The 23,624-nt window shown below is 33.8% G+C and overlaps 2 protein-coding genes and 1 long non-coding RNA gene across 4 annotated transcripts; 1 reads left to right on the forward strand and 2 right to left on the reverse strand.

Annotated features, from left to right (window-relative positions):
• The first annotated feature begins 107 nt into the window (after positions 1 to 107).
• Positions 108 to 6,278, forward strand: LOC131951369 (cilia- and flagella-associated protein 90). Its single transcript, XM_059313757.1, has 3 exons — positions 108 to 289; positions 5,052 to 5,171; positions 5,407 to 6,278. Exons 1-3 carry the CDS (start codon positions 137 to 139, stop codon positions 5,563 to 5,565), a joined length of 432 nt encoding a protein of 143 aa, XP_059169740.1. The 5' UTR covers positions 108 to 136; the 3' UTR covers positions 5,566 to 6,278.
• A 561-nt stretch (positions 6,279 to 6,839) lies between these two features.
• Positions 6,840 to 14,794, reverse strand: LOC131951368 (MOG interacting and ectopic P-granules protein 1-like). 2 transcript variants are annotated; one of them, XM_059313755.1, is made up of 2 exons: positions 14,649 to 14,794; positions 6,840 to 12,543 (listed from the first exon to the last, which is right to left on the reverse strand). In XM_059313755.1, the coding sequence occupies exons 1-2, from the start codon at positions 14,649 to 14,651 to the stop codon at positions 9,106 to 9,108; spliced, it is 3,441 nt and encodes a 1,146-aa protein (XP_059169738.1). In that variant the 5' UTR covers positions 14,652 to 14,794; the 3' UTR covers positions 6,840 to 9,105. The 2 variants fall into 2 exon arrangements, with proteins under 2 accessions (XP_059169738.1, XP_059169739.1); XM_059313756.1 differs by lacking the exon at positions 14,649 to 14,794 and adding an exon at positions 13,970 to 14,039.
• Positions 14,795 to 20,071: 5,277 nt separating this feature from the next.
• On the reverse strand, positions 20,072 to 23,211 carry LOC131951366 (uncharacterized). Its single transcript, XR_009388420.1, has 3 exons — positions 22,969 to 23,211; positions 21,551 to 21,712; positions 20,072 to 21,414 (listed from the first exon to the last, which is right to left on the reverse strand). It is a non-coding gene; the product is annotated as an uncharacterized LOC131951366 (long non-coding RNA).
• Between the last annotated feature and the right edge of the window lie 413 nt (positions 23,212 to 23,624).

A 23,624-nucleotide genomic window follows, 5' to 3' on the forward strand; every position in this document is an offset into this window, starting at 1 on the left:
TTTTACTAAACATATTTTGTAAGAAATATAAAGGCTTGTAAACAATAAAATTATATTATTAAAAAATAAGAAGCATTTTAAAAATATTAACATAGCAACAGGTACTATTGAGAGTATAGCAACCATAAGCGTCAAGATGGAGGACACACCGACAGGACTTACTGTTGTGACTAATACCGATGTATTCTTCTTAAATGGAAGGCCGTGTGAACTGTCTGCATTTTCCCATATTCCAGCAAATCATATGAATATCCCAAGGGAAAGAAATTACTTTAATTCAACTGGAAAGGTTAGTTTCGGAGACATTTAAAAATAAAAATATTTATACAATAGTACAAAAATATTTAGTATATATTAATATATCCATGCATCTAGTTATAGTACATAGTGTCGTTAATAAATTTAAGTAAGTTGTAGCCTAACTATTATTTAATAATATATTAATAGTAAAACTCCTTTTTAGCATATTTTATTTACAGCTTCATATTCACCTCCTTTTGAGCATATTTTATAATATAAATTAATATAAACACAACAGAAACACACACAATTCAAAAACATTAAGAAAGCACTAGGATTAGATCTAGATCTACTTATTGTTTAATGAATGTGTGTTTTAATTAGAACAGGTAAAAAATGTTATAAATAAGCATAACAGATTCAGTGTAGTGGGTAAGTGATCGCCAGCTCACGTTTTCGTATCAGCAGGAGAAAAATCCCTCCATGGTTAAGGGTCCATGTGAGTTCACACTGAATGTCATAGCTTGGACAACTGCTATATGAATTGGTGGTGGTGTCAGTTTTGGGGTCATTGTGAGTTCATTACAAGTTTATAGTATCATGTGTGCGAGACACTTATAACAATACAAACTTAATAAACCTCCTTGCAATTTTGAGTTTTGTACTTTACCCCTTGCCATGAAAATCTTAACTGACACAAAAATATTTTCAAGAGTAAAAAAACAACCTAAATCAAGATCCTAATAGTGCACATTTAATATTTCAAATTTGATATTCTCAAGTTTTGACAAAAGTAAATTTTTAATAAACTAAAACAAAAATTCATAAAGAAGGTGGCCTAGTGTTATACTAATGTTTTTGTGTGTTTTGGTTGTGTTTAAAATAAAATATGCTCAACTGGAGGTGAATGTGAATTGGGGAATAAAATACCCTAAAATGGAGTTTAACCCTATTAATTATAGTTTATCGTAATTAATGGCCTTCATAAATTATTTTTAAAATGCCTAATAGTAAAAAAACCTTCTAGATCTACTCTAGTCTTTAAACTATAAAAGCCCTGCTCAAAATGACATATGTTTTCATGTCACTTTTAACTACATTACTAATTACTCAAAATTTAATAGATCTATTATATATCTAGTGCATTTGCAGTTCGTTGGATCAGGATTTTTATTTTAAACCAAGTAAAATATAACTTTGTGAAGTAGTGTGTAGGCCTCAGTCAGTAGGCCTAACATTAAATTCTGTGGAGAGTTTCAATATATTTTTTTTTCTGCAGTGTTATTAAAGTTGTGATTATAAAAAGTAAAGCATTTGTATGTATTACTGGTGTAAGCTGTAAGAGGTCACGCTTTTTTGGACAATTTTTACCTCCCTCCCCCTCCATCACACATTGTCACAGAAAGCCAGGACCCCCCTAAATAAAATAAGGTCACACCTCAGCCGACAATCCCCCCCCCCCCCCTTCAAAATTGCTGTTGAATTTTTCTGAATACATCAAATATTTCCAAAATCTTGTCTGAACTCTGTTAGCATAGAGTATTTTAATAAATTTCCGTTACAATTTAGTAAAACATTTTCTAAAATAAAATACAAGACAGCTGCTAAAATTCACTTTCTAACATTGCATTTTATAATGCAAAAGTGTGACATCACACCATCTGAATCCCCCTCCCCGTCACAAAATACAGACCCCCCCCCTCTCCCTACAGTGTGATATCATTTATATTTATACTTACAAATTTGGTTGAAGCCCAATATATATATATATATATGTATATATATATATATATATATATATATATATATATATATATATATATATATATATATATATATATATATATATATATATATATATATATATATATATATATATATGTATGTATGTATATCTATTTATATATATATATATATGTATGTATATCTATTTATATATATATATCTATATATATATATAAATATATATAGATTATTACTAAACCTTTCATCCGATCACCAAGTAACTTTTGGAAGTTATTGAGAAAAAAAACCCCAATCGTTTTCAATTTTGGAGGGGTGCACCCTAGGCTTTGCAGTGAGTTATAAAGAGTGTTATACACTATGGATACATAGGGTTACTATAATCGTTTACGCAATTGAATCATGTGCATCCTCCAGCTTTAAATCTCCAAAATCGTTAGGCGATTTTCTTGTATTTAGGTATTATTAATATTCTGTTACATTTACAGTGGGCAAGATTGTGTTTCTGAAAATGTAAAATTAATTCTTCAAAAAATGTTAAACATAAAAATTTTAAAAGTGAAGGTCAGTGACCAGCTTCTTAGGGTAATAAGAAACCCACATTCAACACTATACAAATGTCAGGAAAGAGCTCAGGGTAACCTGGGGGAGGGGGAAGGTGATTAAATTGCAAACTTTTTCTGACTGTTCTGTCTTTACTTGGACTATATTCTGTACCTTTGTCTACCCTTGGCGTTGAAATATCACTTTCTGTTTACATTGCTATTTCAGTTACAACGCCTGCTTCCACCCCTCACCAAGTTAATGAAGTAGAACTGTAAGCAATGTAGACCTACATGAATTTTGTAGCTCTGCAACAAGTGCATCATAACTAACATTTAACTAAATTTTTTTTCATTTAGTGGATTTTGTTTTAAAGGTTGCTCTACAAGTGATAGTAAAATTGTTATAGATATTAAGTTGCCGTCCTTTCTCTTTTTATTTTCTCGTATACGAAGTAGGCTATAGAGAATGACATTTTGTTTGGCGTTCACTTGGTGTGCAATTCTTTTTTCTATGAGATTCTATTCTATTTTAAAAATTTAAGTAACTAAAAATGGATTAAATTGGTCTATATCCTGAGTTGCCATCCCCCGTAGTGTTATATAAAATTATTCCAGAAAGTTTAAGGGAGATCACTCCCGGTTTATTTTGTTTTATTTTCCGCATTTCGGTCATTCAGTCTAAATAAAGATGACACCACTGACGTTCAGGCAAAAAATATGTCAAATTTAACCATCGAATGCCAGCTGATACTGATCACTAGTATTTAATCTTGTTATCTCCCCTTTTATTATTGAATTTGTAATGTTTCAATTACTTACCTAAAGGATCATCCATAAAAGACGTCACTCTTTTTTGAAGATTTATACCTACCCCACTCCCCTCATTACAAAAGCCAGAACCCCTTTCGCCCTATAATGACGCCGCAGCTCAGCCTACAACCCCTCCCCTCAATATTGCAATTCTTTTAAAAACTGTTTTTCCTAAAATATCGACTGAGCTGTTTTATGTTTTATCAATTTCTATTAGAATTTATTAAAACAGTTATCTTAACACCTCAAAATAAGTATTAAACTTCAGTTATTAATATTACTACATTACTTTTGTAAAATATATAAGCGTGATGTCACCCCCCCCCCCCCCCCCCCCCCCCCATCATTGCAAAATTACAATTTATGGACGACCTGCGACCTTTAACAAATGTCTAATTCATCATCTTTTCCCATGTGTTCAGCACTATGCCCGGCCGTCTTTGCTTTCCCTAATTTGAGTTAGGTACCCATCAGAGCTGGGTCGACTCATGGACATTCTACTGATTTGAACTTGAGACTACGGGTTAGCAGCCTTACTTTCTGATGCATGATGTCTAAATATAGATTAAAAAATAGATACTCTTGAAAAAGATAGAAGTATTGTTGGAAAGAAATGGGAAAAAACAGCATAGAAAACAGAAAAGCTTGTAAGGATTTTGCAAAATGGCACATGCTTCATTGGATGGACAAGGCAAAGAGAAGATAAAGTTTTGAATTTCTAAAATGTTTTATTAAATTACCATGTGAGAGGGTTGTTTATGATTAATGGCATCAATTTAACACTATCCTCATTATTCATTTCTAATTGGAGCATTACCAATAGTGTATTTTTGAACTAGTGTAAGGGGTCAGCGTGGTCGAGTTGGTAAAGCTCATGGTTGCTAAACCGAAAAATCTCGAGTTCAAACCCTTGGGCAGATGAGGCTCGTTAGCTGGGGACAGCCACTCTTCTAGGAGAGACAACTCCAAAATCAAACAACTGCTGCCTTGTAGCTTGTTCTTGGTTGGACAAAGGCTATGGAAGCAAATCCAAAAAGAAAAGCAGGCTGAAATCGGAGTCAATGGCCTCAATGGCGCATAACCAGTTGACACGTATCCTTAATTGTGATGGAGGCATGGTCGAGTCGGCAAAAAGCTCATGGTTGTTAAATTCGAAAAAAAAAGTCTAGAGTTCAAACCTGCTGGCAGATAATTCTCAATCCCTTCCAACACTAATAATTAAGAACGAAGAAGAAGAACTAGTGTAATAGAAGCAACACTGGTTTTTTAAACTGAATTATTTAAATGTAACAATGTGCTATATATCCTGGATCTTAGTTGCTGTCCATTCAAATTTCAATAGCCAGATGCCCCAGGGCATGCTCTATCAAAATTTTGAGTACCTTAATCACTCTCCCTAATAGTGAGGTTGAAAACCCCTTGGCAACAGGCCTGGTGTAAGGCGTGGCGGTGAGCTCTTTGGGAAACACCTCAGACCCCCTGAGCAGCCGACCCAATAAACTGACCCCAGGTACTAAGATATTGGCCAATAACCAGCCCCTCTGGAATAATTTATAAAATTTTTGAAGAAGCCTTCCCAAATGTATTTTCAACAACTTATTCCCAGCAATCATTTGGTGCAATAAAATAATGCATTATACATATAGATAAGAGATATGGTTAATGATTATTTCTATCTTAACACAAACTACATTACTTTCTAATTTTGTTTAGGATCATTATCCTGGTTCAAGATATGACAGATTGTTTCATAAAGATAATGGATACAACAATAAGCTTCACAGAGATGACAGAGATCACACAAAATCAAGAGGGCTAAGAGTAAATGATGAGGTAACTAATTCAATTATGGTTATCGTTTACATTAGTTAGCAGCTGCCCTATTAAAATTTTTCTAATAGGCTACACTGAAATTTTTAAAAATTCAATTATTTATTATTTTACAACTCAAGTCTGTTATCTGAAACAAAGTAGTAGTTTTGGGTTAGCCATCACATTAAAATTTGGTGTACTTTTATTAAGTTTTTAGTTTTGTTTAGCTAATTTGTAGTTCACCATTAAATTACAGGAGATTCAAAAAGAAGTCCCAACATTATCTTCATCGATTTATGGAAAAAAGTTGAATCTTCACGTTGATAAACCAGACAGAAAGCATGTTCGCATAGGGCATGTAAAGTCGGAGTTTTACAGGAGAAATGGCGTTCCTATCTCATCATTAGAAGTATAGGTAGTTTATCAATTACTGCATAATTTGGTTTTCTGTGATGAACAATTTTTGTTATTGTATTTTTTATTGTTGAGACTTGACAGTGATTTAATGCACAATTTTAGACCTACTTCACTTTCAAGCTAGACTTTATCCTCAAATGAAAAAAGTATTTTTGTAAATTGTACTACAAGGCCTTGCACTCTTTTCCCAAATAGGCTATAATTATACACTGAATACTGTTATATTCATGCTTAACTGATTTTATTTCATTTGAAATTGTAAACACATGCTCAGAATTCTTGTTACAATTATAAAATGTGCTGGGCTATAATATTATTAGTAGCTTACTTTAAAGTAACTTTTTTAAAGTGTTTCAGGCATCTACTTATTGTAAAATGTAGTCATATAATTCTGAATCATAAGCTTATGTTCTTGTTGGTTTATTTTGCAAGTGCTCCTGTGTGTACTTATTAAACTATGATAACTTTAATGAGCACATTTTCTACCGATGAGAGGAATTAATTCAATTAGAAGGGATTTACCATGGGCCTTTACAAATAGCATTTTTGTAAAAAAGGAATTTTGATAAAATTATAGGTTGAATAAAATTATTAATTGAGTGTGCTCAATGGAAAGGTTACTCCTTGATCTTACAATTACATCCCCATTGTTAATAAAAGTATTAAATGGTAATATTTTGTTGTAAAATTAAAATGTCCACAGTAATTACTATGTAGACTTTTGTTGTTCTATTTAGAGTCGTTAGTTTTAACAGAATATGTGTACCTTTTTATTACTTTTAAATTCATTGATAGGGTATTAAAAACGGTTTATCAATGAATTAAAGGACTGTCGGAAATTTTTGAAAAATCTCATGAATTAATAATTAGGTGAAAGCTGCTAAAGTGCCACAAATTAAAACTTGTATTAGCACACACAAAATTCAAGCAAACTAACAACAGCCTTTTTTAAGCTTATAATTTAAAAAAAAAAACAACAAAGTTAAGTCAAATCAATTTCTAATGTGGTGTAGGAAGCATGTACCAATGCAATTTAAAAAATGTCCAAGCTTGTTATAACCCAGTAACTGTAAACAATTTTAAAATTATTTTCCTTTAGAGATATGTAAAGCCACACTGTAAATCCTGTATCTAAACTTTTAATTCTTAGTAATAATCCTTTAACATTTTACCTACTAAATAATTATTTACATTATATTTATCACTGTTATTTATACAAGGGTTTAAATTTTACAAAAAAAAAATAAAAAAGAATTACAAAACAGGGTAATATATCTGACAACATTTTTATTAATAATGTAACAACTTGAATCAATTGCTCATATAAATGAAAAAGTGCTTCAAAATCTGGGGAAAATAAAAATGACACAAACCATAGCAGATGAACTAACAGACAGTTGGACCAAGATAGAATACAGTAAAATATGAGCAAACAGATAGTATTTGTAAGTCAAACACAAGGCAAGACTAGAAATATGATTACGTAAATGTTGGCAGCAGCGACAATACCCAATAACTTATCTTGGTTGTTTTTTTTTAAAGTGATTCAAACAATTGTTATATACAAAATAAATTATGCATGACTACTGTTTAAGAATATAAAAATTATCTCATAAATATGTATAGACAATTATATTTATATGCTAAAAGTTAATGCATGCACTAATATGTAGTGGTTACTAATTCAACAAAATTGTACAACCACATTTATATACAAGTTCATAGTAATTATTGACAGATTATTTTAAAGTAAGCAAATGAAAAGATGAAATAATCAGCTAAACAAACAAGTATTAGAATTATACACCATACATCAGCAAATTTCTCAAGCAAATTAATCTTAAGAAGCTGAGCAGTAGAATTTTAGGTCCATATGCCCACCAGAATCTGAATTTTTAACATGTCCTCATTCAGCCACTAGCATCAGGTACATTAAACCCATTGGATTTCATAACTAAAAATGCAACACAGCTTAGAAAAAAATAACAAAAAAAAAAAACAACCCCATTTCATAATAGCTAAGGTGAGAAGTAACAAGTCAAGAGATCCTGGTTCTTTTTGATGTACCTAAACAGTGCTTAATCAAATACCGGTACTATGAGATTTTAAACATTTCCAGTTTTGAGATAAAAAATTTTTAAGTTACCCGTTCTCCTAGAAATATTCTGAGCAACAGTAGCCAACTTTTATTTGCATATAACTTTTAGAAATTTATGTAAGAATGAAAGCTAGTTTAATATGCATCTTTCTGATCACCTTCACCATGATTATCTATGAAATACATCATAATGCGTTTACGTGCATATTATATACATAGTTAAAAAAAAAAAAAAGGGATTTAAAAAAAAAAAAAAGAGGATCATGTGGTCTTAGTCTCATTCAGAAACAATGTGGTTTGCACCCATATCTACATCACCTCTGTCCCCCACTTGTCTGGTATTCAGATTCCACTCATTTAAAATTTGTCTTTGAATAGTTAGAAAATTCTAAGATCTCCCTCTGAATGACATTATTATTATTAATTACCAACCATCAAGAAATTTGATGAAAAAAAAAAAAACAAAAGAAAAAATTAGGAAGTTTGCAAAGTCTGTCAGTTTACAAACATTAATATATTATGGATATTTTATAATTACTCCCCAAAATATGAAATAAAAAAACAATTTAGGATAAAAATTAAATGTACAATACATAAAAAATGCAAGGGATGTTGGTGCTTTTAGTTATTTTAAAAAAAGAAAAATACCTACATAAAAAAAACAAAACAACCAAACTGCCACTTAAAATTGTTATCTTTAAGCATTTTTAAAAACATTTGTAACAACCTGTTTTCACATTTAAAATCATTCATGAGTCAAAACTACAAGGCACCTCATTAATTTACAGGTAATTTACTCAACACAGAATAGTAATTTGTACTAGTCTATTACTAAAATATAAGGTAATGACCTAACTTTAGAGCAGCAAGTTAAAATTTACCGCTGTAAAGTGTAAGACAATTGCAAGGTGTGGTACTTGCAGCATGAACAATACAATTTCTCTTTAAATATAAAAAACATTCTATACAGCTATCCATGTTATGTGTAGCAATGTAGAAATTAAAAAAAAAAAGCCTTGGTATTTATGATTAACAGGAATCCAAAATGTTAAATACTACTTTTAAAAATGTGAGCTCTGATCTTGAGCCCTAATCAATTGATTTTTTAAAATGATTTAACAGTATAAATTAATGGTGTATCAGACAAACACATCATCATAAAACTAGATTCACAAGTAATCATTAATTCCAGATTTAAACTCTGCAGAGTATTTTAATTGTATATGATATTTTTTGTATTTTATACAGCCTAAATAAAGATTTATTTCTAAACAAAACAAGTAGGATCACATTTACAAAAGTTTACTAAATAATAAAAACTTTAACAAAACTAGGTTCAAGGGAATCAACCACAACTTCACCTTAAAAATATTGCCTATACAAATGGAAATAAATGGAATGAGATTGAAGATGTGATTTAAGCAGCACATGAATAAGGCCTTATGAATCTGTTTTTTGCCTCTTTGCAGATGATTCTTCATTTTCAGAGCTTGGTGAATTAGGCAAGGATTTTCTTTTGTTGCTCTCTGCAGTATCAGGTGTCTCACAGACAGCACTGCCTTCATCTTCTTTAACATTATCATCTTCACAATTCTTTTCCTTAGCATTATCTGTAGGATGGTCATTTTCTACATCTTTACAATTCTTTTCCTTAGCATCATTTGTATTTGTGTTAATGTCTTGAACACTGTCAACTTTAGTTTGGTGGGTGGAGATGGACTCTTCTTCTTTATGACCCTTAGGCTCATGTGTAGCGGAATCACTCTGTGAATCTGTTTTACTATTGTTTTGATTTTCTACTTCGACCACCTCACTATCATCATCATCTTTAACTAGCACAACGTCAGACTTGGTATAATTTTCACGGCGCCTTCCAACTTTGCATGCTGGTCCCATTCTACGCTTTTTGCGGGGCTTTTCTTCATCCGAATCTGAAATTTCAACTAGAATCTCTTCTGGGTCTTCAAATGGATATGGGCGTTTTGTCCACTTTTCAATTGTTCTTTTGCTCAGCTTACTGATTTTAACAGAGAACTTTTTCAAATGTTTATCTCTCAAATGTTTCACATAATATGCTGGATGGAAACCAGTTTCACTACACATGGTGCAATCTCGAGTGCCACTAGGTGAAGACAGGCAGGTGTGTTTCATTAAGGATGCCTTGTCAATCACTACCATTCCGCACTTCATACAAGTGTGATGCATGCGCATACAGTGACGTGTGAGGTCCACATTGCGCCCAAAATTTAGATTACACAATACACAGACACTGCCTTTTACAGAACTGTTTGTCCCTGGCGTTTTCTTTGGCGCTACTGCTATTTTTGTATTTGCTGCCGGTGGGGTAGCACCACCACCAGCTCCACCTGACTTCAAGGCTCCTGTTAGAGGATCTATTGTACCATGAGTTTTTACTATATGGCGTTCACATTCCTGACGAGAGGTAAAATGTCCACCACAAAACATACACATCAAAGCATTAATATAATGCTGCATTTCTCTGTTGTGAACAATGCGCATGTGTAATAAGAGATTAAGTACATGATGACCACAAGAGATACATTTACCAACAACTCCACGAGTTTGGTTTTCTTCCTTGTGGGTATCTATATGTTTTCGTAGACCTTGAGCTGTCCAAAATCTAACGTAGCATGTAGCACAGTACAAAGGTGCTTGGTGACGCTCAAATAGGTTAAAAGGCAAGTCAATTCTATGAGCATAAAAGAAGTGAATGCGAAGAGCCTTGCGATCTTTCACATACCCACCACAAATTTCACAAACTTCAAACCCACCAGCAGTGCTGTTGGGTGTAGCTGATGCAGGGGGTGTCCCTTGATTTTGTTTAACATTCAACATGTTGGCAACTGTTGGTCTTGAAGTTCTGACATTGTAGCGAATCTGTGGTTGCTGAACGCCAGCGACTTTGGGAGGAACTGGCATTTTACCACCTGCTGTTATTCGAGGGGTTAGATGTTGAGCCTGAAATTTTTGCTGTGCAAGCAGCTGCTGTTTCCTTTGTGCAATAGCAGCAGCATTCTTTTGAGCTGCTAGGGCCTGCATTTGAGCTTGCTGACGTCTGGCCTCGGCTAGTGCAGCTTGTTGTTGAGCATGCTTTTGCTGTAATATCTTCAAATTCTTTGGAATAACTGGTTTGTAAAATATGTTTTCTAAACACAAGTTAATTTCGGCACCGGAAAGGCAACCAGGGTGAAGATTAAATAAAGGCCGAAACTGTTTGATACACCGCTGTTTATGTAATATTAACTTCTGTTGCTGATTATTCTCATAAGGACACATATCACATTCAAAGAAAGCTCTTTTCTCAGGAAGTTTTGGCTGAACTCCATGCTCAGCTTCTAAATGAAACTTAAATGTCACTACCTGCCTTGTTATAAAAGAACAATGAGCACACTTTAAATTTTTGTTGTCCTCGTGAGGATATTGCTTGTGTAAAAACATGACATTATTGGATTCAGTTTGAAAGTTACAACCATTGCAACGCTTTTTCAATTTTAATTTCAAGTGTCCGATAGTGGCATATAGATCTTTCTCAATTTCTTTCAACTTTTCCAAGTCATCTCTTTCTTTGTCAGTTAGTGTTTCATCATCATTCTTTTTAGACTGTATCTTTACAAGATCATGATAGACAGATTCTTTGATCAAGTCTGAGCCTATGTCAAATAAGAATTTTGCTAGAGGACCTAATTCAGAGGAGGAATTAGGCTTAAAATACTTAGGACGGGTGTTTATTCTATTTTGAATTTCCCACCTTATAAGCTCGATTTGGTCCAAACTAGATTTAGGCTTTGGAGGTGCAACAATAGGCGTGAGCAGAGACACACCCTGAGAAACTTGACCACCAGCTGCAGAATAAACAAAACCTGGTGATGAATTAGATGCTCCTGATGCCAAAAAAGATGGCACATTAGCATGAGCGGAAGCGGCAATATTTTGAACAGCTACAGGGTTCTGTAAGGAAGATGTAATCAGAAGGTTACTGTTTGTTGCAGTGAAACCTTGATTTGCTGCACTTTTTGAAGATCCTGAGCTAGTCAGAGAAGCTGGTACAAAAACTACATTTTGTGAGAGATTTTTATTTGTATTAACTTGCACAACCTTAGATTCTCCAATAATCTCAATATCATCACCAGCTGAGTCCAACCTTTCTGATGATCTTTTCCCTCTCTTCTTATCAGGTTCTTTTTCTTGAATTTCCTCTATTGAAACATCCATACTATTGTCATCAAGGGTAGATATTTTCTTTTTATTCTCTTTTTCACTATCACCTTCTTTATCTTTTTTAGCTGGAATGTCACCATCTTTCTCAGAAGTATTTTCAGGAAGAGAATTATCCTTTTCATTCATGCTAGCATCTGTTATATCATCACCATCACTACTATCAATGTTTTCAACGTCATCTGGTTTAACTTTTGATTTTGTAGCCCCAGACTTTTGTTTAGGTGTGTCAATATCACAGATTATTTTATCACATTCTGGAATGACATCAGCTGCTTCGAACTCTTGGTCAGTGTTTTCTATTTCTTGGTTTTTAGATGTTTTCTTTTTACAAGTATCAATAACACCAGAATTATTGGATACAGTTTCATGATAAGATGACTTTTCTTTGTTGGTCTTACTCTTTACAGAACTTACACTGGAGTCACTTTTAACATCCTCACAATCGTTTTCACTTGAAACATCATCTGAGTTATGTTCTGATTCTTCTGTCTTTCCATTGCAACTATATCCATTCTCAGTGACATTTTTTTCATCAGTAATTTTCCTCTCTTTTTGTACTTCTCCGTTTGTAGCATTATTTTTCTTTACGTGATCTGTGGTTTCCTTCTTTTTGACATCACCAGATGCCTTGTCAGCCATCTGTAGAAATAAATTTCTATGTTAGATAGGCCTATATATTTACCTGTGTGTAAATGAAGTTTTTAAGTATTGAATACAACAGAAAAATAAAATAATTCCAAGATATTTTCCTTAACTTAGAAATACACAAGAAAAAAATCTAGTAACAATTAGATGCATTTTAATTATTTATTGCTGGTAAGAAAATGTTCTATATACATACAAGCTTAAAAATAGCCACTTTTGAAAAACAATATTCCACTAATTTCAAAGATATTAGCAAATTTAAGTTGAATCTTCCCATGAACTTAAATGTATGATTATTAAGATAGCTATAGTAGGCTTAAGCTGTGTTCACCCACCAGACACCTTGAATTAAATTAAAATGTAGGCCAGCTGGGAATGTACTTATCTCAGACTAGCTAAGTAGGACTACAATGCCATGCAATATGTTCCTAAAAATTAAAATAACTTTCCAAGTTATATCTCAACAGTGGTATGCAAAGGGGTAGACAAATATTTGACTTTACGCATTATGTGGGTAAATGACTTTCCTAGTTTCTTCAGGGTGGGATCAGTGCTAGAATAATGGTTAGGCATAAAAAATACTTTTCAGCTTAGGAATAACATAATAATAGGCATCAGCCTATACATCGATAGGATAATTAAAAAAAAAACCCACATAGATAACTAACAGAAATATGTAATTGTAATGTTTATAGAACATTCACTGACTGGAAAGAGATATTCAGGCATGCATATATATACCAAGCTTTTACAACTACTTGTTAGTTCTATAACTAAAATTAGGCAAATAATAGGCCTAATAAATTTGAGATGTTATAACCTTAAAGCGGTGACCAGAAAGATTTACAACAGAAAAAAGTGCACACAGAAATTTCTGCACACAGAAAAGGTATAGGCGACGGTCTTTAGTTTTGTAAACTGCACTAGACTTCTTTTTTTTAAATGAAAATTCATTGACATGTTACATCTTTTGCACATTTTATGTTTGCGCTTTTTTCTGTTGCACATCTTTCTGGGAATCACTTAAAGCTGAAGGTTAGTCTAGATCTAAATCATTTTGACTATTCAAGACTTTTTAACAAGGATAATTACTAACATTGTTGATCTAGTCTAGTAGGGCAGTAGGCCATTAAATAGTACAGTTAAGTGTCAGTGAAGCAGATTAGTATTAGATCTATTTATTTAAGCAACCTCAGTATATTTTAGAATTTGAATCTAAAACATTTAGGCTTAGAAAATTAAAACTGATGTAGAATCTAGATCTAGAATAGAATTTAGATTTTTTTCACTTAGGATCTAGAAATCTAGATCTAGTCTTCATCTCTTGACTTCTTCATACTACTAACTTAACTAAGGTCTTATGTCTTATTAAGTTATTAAATTAAGGTCTATATCTATTCATTGATGTTAGTCAGCTAACCTTAAGTGTTTTCTGTTGTAAAATTAATCCATCAATGATGAATCAATTCACTAGGCCCCATAAGGCATAAAGACTAGAATCTAGATAAATATAAATTATAATCTATGAAATAGGAGGGGTGGGTCTACGTAAATAGCCTATTCTCTAGACTAAATTCTAATCTAGAGATCTAGAATAGATTCTAAAATCAAGATTTAGATCTAGACATCTAGATCTAATCAAATTTTAATCTAATCTTGCTTGAGTCTTGAACATTTGATTCAATTGATTAATTATCAACAAAGAAATGTTTACTCCAGTCAATCAGTGAGTTGAATTCTATTATTCTTAATAATAAAGTTATATTCTAGATCTTCATTAGATCTAGAGTCTAGATCTTATAAATAAAATTGTTTACTCTAAGTTTACTGTGCATGCCCATTATTAAAGCTGATGCTCTTAAATTAAAAAAAAAAATTAAACCAGGATACTAAGGGAGGAAATCAAAATTTTACAGAAAAAAAAAGGCTTTTATAAGTCGTCTCGTAGACCGGTGTTTACCCATCTGCGTTAGCGTTATAAGAGTTATGGTTACATTGTGAAGTCCATTTTCGCCTAAATTATAATTACCACATTATATTATACAATAGAAAGTATTATGTAATGAAAAATTATGCAGGTGAATTTGACATAGTCTTACCATTCATATAATTTAACACCTTTAAACCGGAATCGTTATTTATAGTAAAGGAAACTTAATGTCATCCATGATAAGTTTTCAACACTATTTGGTGAATATGGCGGATTCTGATCACGTGATTAAGAAGGCGCCCAACACTGTAGCCGACAACGTCAGTGGATCTGCATAATTATCATCTTAACCAATGAAAGTTGAGGAAACTAGTGCGCATGCGCTATTTTCCTCTTTCATTCCTCCTTCTTTGCCTCCTCTTTTAGGACCAGTGACACCCTCTTTATTGAAAAGCACGTGGATATACACACGTCAAGGCCTATTCTTAAAAAATATACTTTTGTGTCACGATGACGTAATCACTTCATGACACAACTACTAACACAGATCTAGATCTATATACAAAAAATGCCCCACACTTGACATAAGACATCAGATCTTATTTAACTAGATTTTAGAACAAATAGATCTATCTAACAGTGCACCAAGTGATCACTTGTACACATTTTATTTAACTTGGATACAAGTCGATCATCACACCTCACTATCGCCACGAATCATAAGAATGTATAGATCTGGATCTACTTCATAGTGTTTGACGGGGAAGATATAATGTAGTTATGCAACATAAATAGCTACTTTTGTAAATGTACCATAAGTTCTGAAACAGGCTTACTACCATAAATTAATTGTTGTACATTTTTTGACGCGATTCTCAATTTTTTAAAAAGTCCCACTCAAAGTCCCATTAATTTTTAAAACTCCTTCCAACGCACGCCCAAAAAAGAGAGGACGATTACCTCCCCTGGCTCCTCACTCTGTCCTCTCTTATTTATTCTTTCTATCCGCTAGCGTGTTGGGACACGTCTATACTCGGACACGCTGTGCTGTACACAGCGAACTAGGTTGCCGGAAGAGGAGGTCTGGGGTGGTTGGGTTGGGAGTGCAGAGGCGTTTCGTTAATTCACTTTTTCATTACATATTTTAACGGCGTCCCTGAATGACCTGATCATCATTACTAGACAAATGCTTCACCTTAAAGAGAAGACGGTGTATTATGAATTTCATAAAAATGACTAAAATAACATCAGCTTATCATTTGAGAGTCACCGATAGAAAAAAAAGACGCCTCTGGTATTATTACCAGTAGAAAACTGTGGCCATATCGGCAATGATGGCGGCGGCAGATTTGCAGTGTACGCACACACACACACATACACACACACTAGCTGTGCCGAGTAGTACAGTGTGCTAAGCTTACAGATAGTCGAGTAGCGTTGGCTACTGTTGGCTTTCAGCTAATGTGTAGGCATACGGTGGTAAGGGAGGGAGGGCGAAATAAAAGAGAGGGGGTGGAGGTGTTCAAGTAAGAGGGTGGGAGGGCGAAATAAAAGAGAGGGGGTGGAGGTGTTCAAGTAAGGATATATACTGAGCTATCACGCTAACTGTAAGCTTGAAGAATGAGCAGAATACTTCACATCACTCAAGTAACCGTGGATTGATTCACCACGTGATTACTCTTTGGTTTGCTCAGAACTCCAAGGAAAGTCTTCAATGAGTTTTAACGCTTTTACAAATTACAGCAAAGGTAGCCAGCTTTAAGACACCAAGACAAAATTTAGTTGATAAAAACCGGAGTCGGCAAAGTATAAAAATAAAACTGAAATATAACAATAAGAACAACAAAATTCACCAAGAAGAAACTGACAAAAGCAAGATGTGGATAAGTCAATCCAAGATGGGGATAGGTCAATCCAAGATGGGGATAGGGCAATGAATGTGGGGATTGGTTAATCTAGGATAGGGATAGGTCAATCCAAGATGGGGATAAGTCAAACCAAGATGGGGATAGGTCAATGAATATTAGATAGGTCAATCCGAGATGGGAATAGTTCCAGAGACGTAGCGACCCTTCCCGGCGCCCGGGGACAAACTTTTCGATTTCCACCCCCCCCCCTTAAGATTTCGATTTGCACTCCCCTCTCAAACTTTCGATTTCCACCCCCCTCAACCTTTCAATTTATTTTCGATTTTCCGCCCCCCCCCCTCGCTACGCTACTGAATAGTTCAATCCAAGATGGGAATAGGTCATTTCGAGATGAGAATAAGTCAATCCAAGATGGGGATAGTCTAAGATGGGGTTAAGTAAAACCAAGATTGGAATGTCCATCCAAGGTGGAGAGGTCAAGCCAAGTAAAGTAAAAATGAAAAAAAAAAAGCAACAGCAAAACCCAGCACTAAATTCAAAGTTCATGCTTTGTTTTGTGAAGACGCTAACGAGAATCCGGCTCCAATCCCTTTTAGCTGGTCGAACAAAGATGGTGACAGGTAAGCAAAATAGAACAAAACAACTTCCATAATCAGCCATGTCACAAAACAAAGAGAAAATAAGAGCAAGCCCGAAAATATCTTAATTATTGTCTAGACATGCCATATGTGAGTTCTACGTGTCCATGGAAACAAGAGTATTAATTCAAATACTTCGTGGTGAGAAAATATTTTTTAAATTACATTTTTTCCCGGTGTAAATATTGTGTATTGGTAGACTAGTGAGAAAATAAAACTTAAAAAAAAAACAACACCATTTTTTTAGTCTGTCAAGTCAATATTAATTGTGGATTCAGAACGGAACAGCACACGCACCAAAACAAAACAAGCCAAGTCTGGTCAATGCTATCAATAGTCTTTAACCTGTCTAAAACAGGCTATCGTCAAGTCAATTCTGTCAATACAGCCTAGCGTGTCTAGACAGCTTAGACTTCGCAAGCTGTGCACTTACTTACACAGCACATTATAAACCTAAGAATTAATTTTAGAAGGGCGTGCAGAAAACTGAATATATGCTAACTTTAAATAATTTGATATGCATTAATGACTAGGCTCCAGGTGCGACTATACTGGACCCTATTCATTTGTATTAATTAGGCTATATTTCTCCAGAGTCGACTTGGCAATAGACCTAGGAAAAAACACGCCATTAGTAATAATACGCTCAATTTCTTAAAATTTCAATAAAAATAATATTTCACCAAATAAAAATATTTTAGAACGAGTTTTATTTGGCATAACAAATTGATAGGTGAATAGGTATCTAGACTCAACATCTGTTCGTCACATAGCCAAGCGTCACAGGCCCAACATAGATTAGAGCCGTTTTATTTTTAGAAAAAACATGGTACGTCTTTGTCGCGCTATATGTGCCGCGGTTCAAGGTCAAGAGAAGGCAACCCCGATGGCCTCTATGACATGACAAGACCCAATTAATTCTCGATTCCGCGGCTAACCACTAGACTTTTAATTTTTTTTTTCTTGTCTTCACTCACAGTAAACACATGCGGGGTCGCCGAGGGTCAGTTGAAGATGATTCTAAGATACTTATACGACACGTGAACTCTAGATACCATTGTGCCACGGGCTTATTCCACAGGGCAAAGGTTAATGATGGCTATTGGAGATCGCATTTAAAAATAATTTGCATAATTAAACATAAAATGCAATGACAGACATTCACGCTCTGTAGCTGTATCTTCACACCGAAATATGTTCATGAAAATATTTAAGCAGTACGGTTAGATGAGTCTGTAGAACCTGGTTACAACGGCGTTGCTCTCCGCCCCGGGCGGACATTGGACGCCCCATGTAGGCTATATATTATTATACAAGAAGGAAATGTGACGCCCACATTGCCCTTCCTATTCTGAGAAGAACAGAGTTCGCAGAATCAAACACTAGATTATATGATTTGTTGGTCCCCGGTTATTCTCGCTGTTGGAAACAAGTTCACCAGTGTACTGCTAACTGCTGTTTTCTGCTCTGAGCAGAGCTCTCTAATTTTCGAAATAAATTTACAAAGCTCATCTGCGGCTCAAGACATGATCACTATGGACGCATCTTGCACAGTGAATTCAAATCCAATAATAGGAGGGAAAAAAACCCTCGACATAGAGCTCACACAAAGAGCGTCAGGCTTTAATAAACATAAAGTCTACGAGGTTTTGCAGCGTCTACACAGTTATTAAACAGGGCTTTAGATACAAGCTAGTGATACACACAAGAGGTACCTCGCATATATTCATATATACATATATATTACATATATATAAATATATACATATATATACATATACGTTTTTTAAAAAACTACCTTCCCCATATAACGTTATGTAACGCTTATACTTACATAGATCTTTATACCGTGCACACATTTTATTACACAATTAGAACCCACTTGACCCCACCATTAAACCATTGGAAGTTATATGACATTGCCACCATCATCATATAATACATTCCTAGGACCCCCTCCCCTGCATAAAAAATGTAGCAAAATGTTTAAAAGTGAATCGTAGCACGTTTTTTGCCTTCATTAGGAACCATTTGATGCTTAAGCCGGTAGCCACAACATATTTTTACAACAGCTCTAAACAACATTAACTTCGTCATAAAGAATGTAAAAAGGCAGCGTGAAATAATGTATATAATTATACACCACCTCTACCCCTTATAAAAATGGCCACACACCTTAACTTTTTTCTCCCATAAACACAATATTATGCGAGAGATAACCATGTTGTATCTATGGTTAATATAAGTCATTAATTAAAGACGTATAATGACATTATTATTTCAACGAAACCCCCCCCCCCCCCCCCAACGTATAATATAGTAATGAAGAAAATCTGGATGATCCTGCTATCGTAATTTTTAAACTCCACTAATTTCAAGTAAAATTATACCACAAACAAACAGGATTTTTTTCCCTACACATTGATACCAATTTTGTGTCTCTAGCTTAATTAGGAGCTAAGATATGGCCTTTTAAAAATTTGTGGGCGTGGCTTAAACAGCTTAGACCTTCGTCATTCAAGTCTATGTTACGCAAGAAAAAAAGTTGGCACCGATGGTTTTTTCATTGCATCATCACGGATTCGCATTTTTCGAAAAATTAAAAAATTATAATTTTATTGCATCATCCGGGATTCGCATTTTTTTAAAACTAAAAAATTATAATCAAGCTTAAAGCCTAAGTTATACTGGACTGGATATGATTGACTGAGTAATTTAATGCCATTCATGATTCATATATTATTATTGACTTATTACTCCGTGTAAAAAAATTAATGTAGGTTTAAAATAAACTAGATCTAGTTATTGTAAATCGATTTATTAATATTTAATACTGTTACTACTATTATATAATAGAAATGCATAAGCACATATTACTTCACAAGTTCTTTAATGTAATTGTGATGAACGTTATTACTTGGGTAGATGAAGTAGAGTAGACCTACACACACACCACATGGAAAATGGAAGTAGCAACTGGTTGCCTTTACGATACCTTCTCAACCCCCCCCCCCCCCCCTGATATTCAGTGTCTATATCAGGAGGCCATAATAAAATTATAGAACAAAATAAAAAGAAAACAGCTGTCAAAGTGTGTACCAGTGTTTATTACTACTGAACTATGCATACTGACATTTCAATGTTTGCTAAAAGAAATATAAATTATTAAAATACAGTAATCAGATTACCACATGAATTTTAATTTTGTCTAATAAAATAGAAACATTTAGGAGAATGGCAAAGTAAAAAAAAGATTTTTTGCAATAATTTAAAAATATGTTTATAAGAGCAAAGAAATAAATTACATAGTGACAACCTAAATTTAGCCCTTGTATAATCTACGATCAACACAGTACTGTAAAACAGTTACATAATCAAGAAATTAGCCTCTTCTCATTACGATCCCTCTTAAGAAGAAAAGTAGTATTAATTATCAAGGAATAAACATTAAAATATTGGTTTAAAGTATAATTACTAGTAGATGTAGATCTAACCCATTTATTGAATGTATGCTGGAAATAAAATAGGTGACGAAAAATTTCTTGGACCACTTTAGTCTCTTTAGTGTTAAAACAATTTTCTAAAGTATCAATTATAATTAATCTTTAGATACAATTAGCACATCTAAGGAAAAGAAGCACATTGACTACTGATTCTAGGATTATCTAGCTGATTTCAATTACCATGAAAAATAAGTTAAGTAATTAATTAAAATGTAATATTTTTTTTACACTATGAACACTAAACTTAATTATAAAAATTGTTAGTATTAGTTTTCAAAATAAGTTTACAATTCACAGCAATCATTTTTTCAGTAACAATTTACAAAAACACTAATGTTTAAAAAATAAAGTTCATTTTTATACTAAAAATGAAAGAAGTACTCTGAAATTCTGATTAGCTATTATTCAGAAAGAAAAACAAGATTCCTATAAAGTCAACCACCAGTGATTCTGCCCGATGACTGAAATCCTCAGCATTATCTTCATCCTCTGCCCAGTAGCTTATGGTGTAAAGAGCAGACTTTTATTTTGTTGCTGGCACCCTTTTAATAGTCCTTCCACTGTATTGCGACACACCCTGATCACCTTGCTCCCACTTATGAGTCAGCTGGACACAAATCAGATTTCCCGTCAGATACCACTCCAGCTGTCGCACCAAGAAAGGCTCAGTAGAAGTCAACAACGCTTCCATGACTTTAAGAAACAGAGTACATTTGATCGCCACATTGCGTTCTTGTAAATGAGCTTTATCAAAGGACCAGAAATTAACTTCCCAATCAGCCTGAGTGCTTGCAGCGCTGCATGAGAACCCCAGGCTTCTTGAGATCAGCAAGCAGTTGAATGTAGACTTAAGTTATGTCCCAGCAGCCACATCATTCTCTTTAAGATGAGCCTTGAATAAAGCTGGATCTCCATGAAAACTGTACCTGAAAAGAGAAGGGCAAATGGAATAAGAATTTAGCAGACCATTTCACAAAATATATATCTTAATCTAGCACAACATATTGCAAACTATATAAAATAAATATAAACATTAGAAATAAATTCAGTCTCCATACTTACTGAATGTACTTCCACCTGAGACATGGGTTGAACATAGAAAGGGCTGTACACAAGTTCCACCAACCTATTCCCAGTCACAAGCCTGTTCTCCTCCGCCGCTTTATCTCAGCCATCAAGTTTCTGATTACATTAGCAATCCTTCTTACACCTTGTTGGTCTTGCCTATAAGCAAATAAGATGTACAAAGAAAACAAACTGACCCAAGTTCTAGGCACACAAGTCTAGAATTAAATTAATATTAATAAAATTATCAAGTACTAAAATTGTCCTTAATAGGCCTAATTATGGATATATACATACTACATAGGCCTACATTAATTTAAATATATAGGCCTACTTGATGGAGAATTATACCTGCACTAGTCTAAATCTATTCTTAACCATTTAACAATGTCTCACTATTTTTACAAGATCTAGATCTAGACTAGTACTTGTATGACCTAATCAAACATAATGATTAAATGATTGTGTTCATCTACTAAATGTACTGAATTAAAATAAATAGGCTAATTAATGAATTGATATAGGCCTAGTCCAACTTAATACTTAATGCAGAATTAGATGAACACTTATATAATTATATAATTAATTAACTTATCTAGATTCTAGATCTAGACTCTAGGTCTAAATCTAGAATCTAAATCTAGATCTAGACTCTATATCAAAATTAACTAGCACCTTTTATTTCTTACTTGTCTAGAATCTAGATTAGTGTAGGCCCTATTAGCCTATAGATTAAATTAGATCTAGAATTAAACTAGATCTAGGCCTAAAGCCTAAAGATTATTTTTTACTAGATTTCTAGATCTAGATCTATTCTAAATCTAATCTGATCTAGACTAGATCTAGTTACTATAGAATAACTATAGAGTATAGATCAATAGAGCTAGTAATCTGGATTCGTTTTTCTAAATCCAGAATCTATTAGGCTATCTATCTTATTAATAATATCATCTAGATCTATTCTAGGCCTATTTACTACTAGATCTATACTAGAGTCTAAATTTTCTATTTTCTAGAGTCTAGATCTAGATATCTAGATCAAAATTTAAGTCAACTTGTGTAAAAATCTTAAAATTAAATTAATGTAAAGTCTAGATCTAGACCTAATTGTCCTAATCAACCGTAATAATTTAGTAAATGTAATGTAGGCTACTTAAACTAAATTATTAATAAAATAGTAGGCCTATAGTAATACTAATAGTAATCAAGTAATGCGATATTTTAATAATGTAAGAATCACAGGAAATTTGGCGCGAAATTAAGGCTCTATCGCGGTGAGCCTTCCTAGGCTTGCGGACCATTGAAATCGTAATTTTAAAATATAGGTTAATTTTAGAAGACCCAATTATTAGTCTAGTCAACATTTGGGCATGTCAATGTAAATATTAAGTACCTTATTATTTATAGATTCTTACCTTATATTTCAGCACATTGCTCCTCTGTAAGATAATAAACGAGATCCAAAAATTAAAATAGGTGTTGAATCTAAATCCTCTTGAGGTTAAAACAAAGATGCGCACGGCGACATGCGTAGATCAGGTGTGCTGTGGTTTCGCCTTAAGCGACATGGCCTTAATTACCAATGGGCAACCGGAAACATGGAATTTAGGTTCAAGGTACAGCCATGATTACCATGGCAACAAAGGTCACGGCGCAAGCTGCGCAACTCGCTATTAAGTTAATACAGCTGTAGTTGATAAAAAAAGTAAAGTTTCCCTTTCAAACCTGACGGTCTATGGGGCAAGTGAAGTAATTGTTGTTTCTGTGACCTCGGCATATAAAGAGATAGTGTGGCCAGCACTACGCCCAGCCGCCTTTACTTTCCCTAACGTGAGTCTACTGACTTGATCCCGGATTCGAACTCGAGACTTACGGGTTAGAAGTCCAGCTCTCTACCGGTAGACCACTCCGTCCCCTATTGAAGGGCCATAGGGATCCTTAATACTAAACATACGAACATTTGTAAGCTTATGTGTAGACAGGACATATAGTTTCAGAGGCGTAGCGACCCTTCCCGGCGCCCGGGGACAATCTTTTAATTTAACGCCCCCCCCCCCCCACCCCACGGGAG

This window comes from Physella acuta, unplaced genomic scaffold (genome assembly GCF_028476545.2).
Source record: "Physella acuta isolate Inbredline_101_S28 unplaced genomic scaffold, ASM2847654v3 ptg000809l, whole genome shotgun sequence".
NCBI classification, from domain to species: domain Eukaryota; kingdom Metazoa; phylum Mollusca; class Gastropoda; family Physidae; genus Physella; species Physella acuta.

Coding starts and splice junctions, on each gene's coding strand:
- LOC131951369 (XM_059313757.1), top strand. CDS start 137: ATGGAGGACACACCGACAGGACTTACTGTTGTGACTAATACCGATGTA. Junction 290..5,051: donor ACTTTAATTCAACTGGAAAG/GTTAGTTTCGGA, acceptor AATTTTGTTTAG/GATCATTATCCTGGTTCAAG. Junction 5,172..5,406: donor GGCTAAGAGTAAATGATGAG/GTAACTAATTCA, acceptor ATTAAATTACAG/GAGATTCAAAAAGAAGTCCC.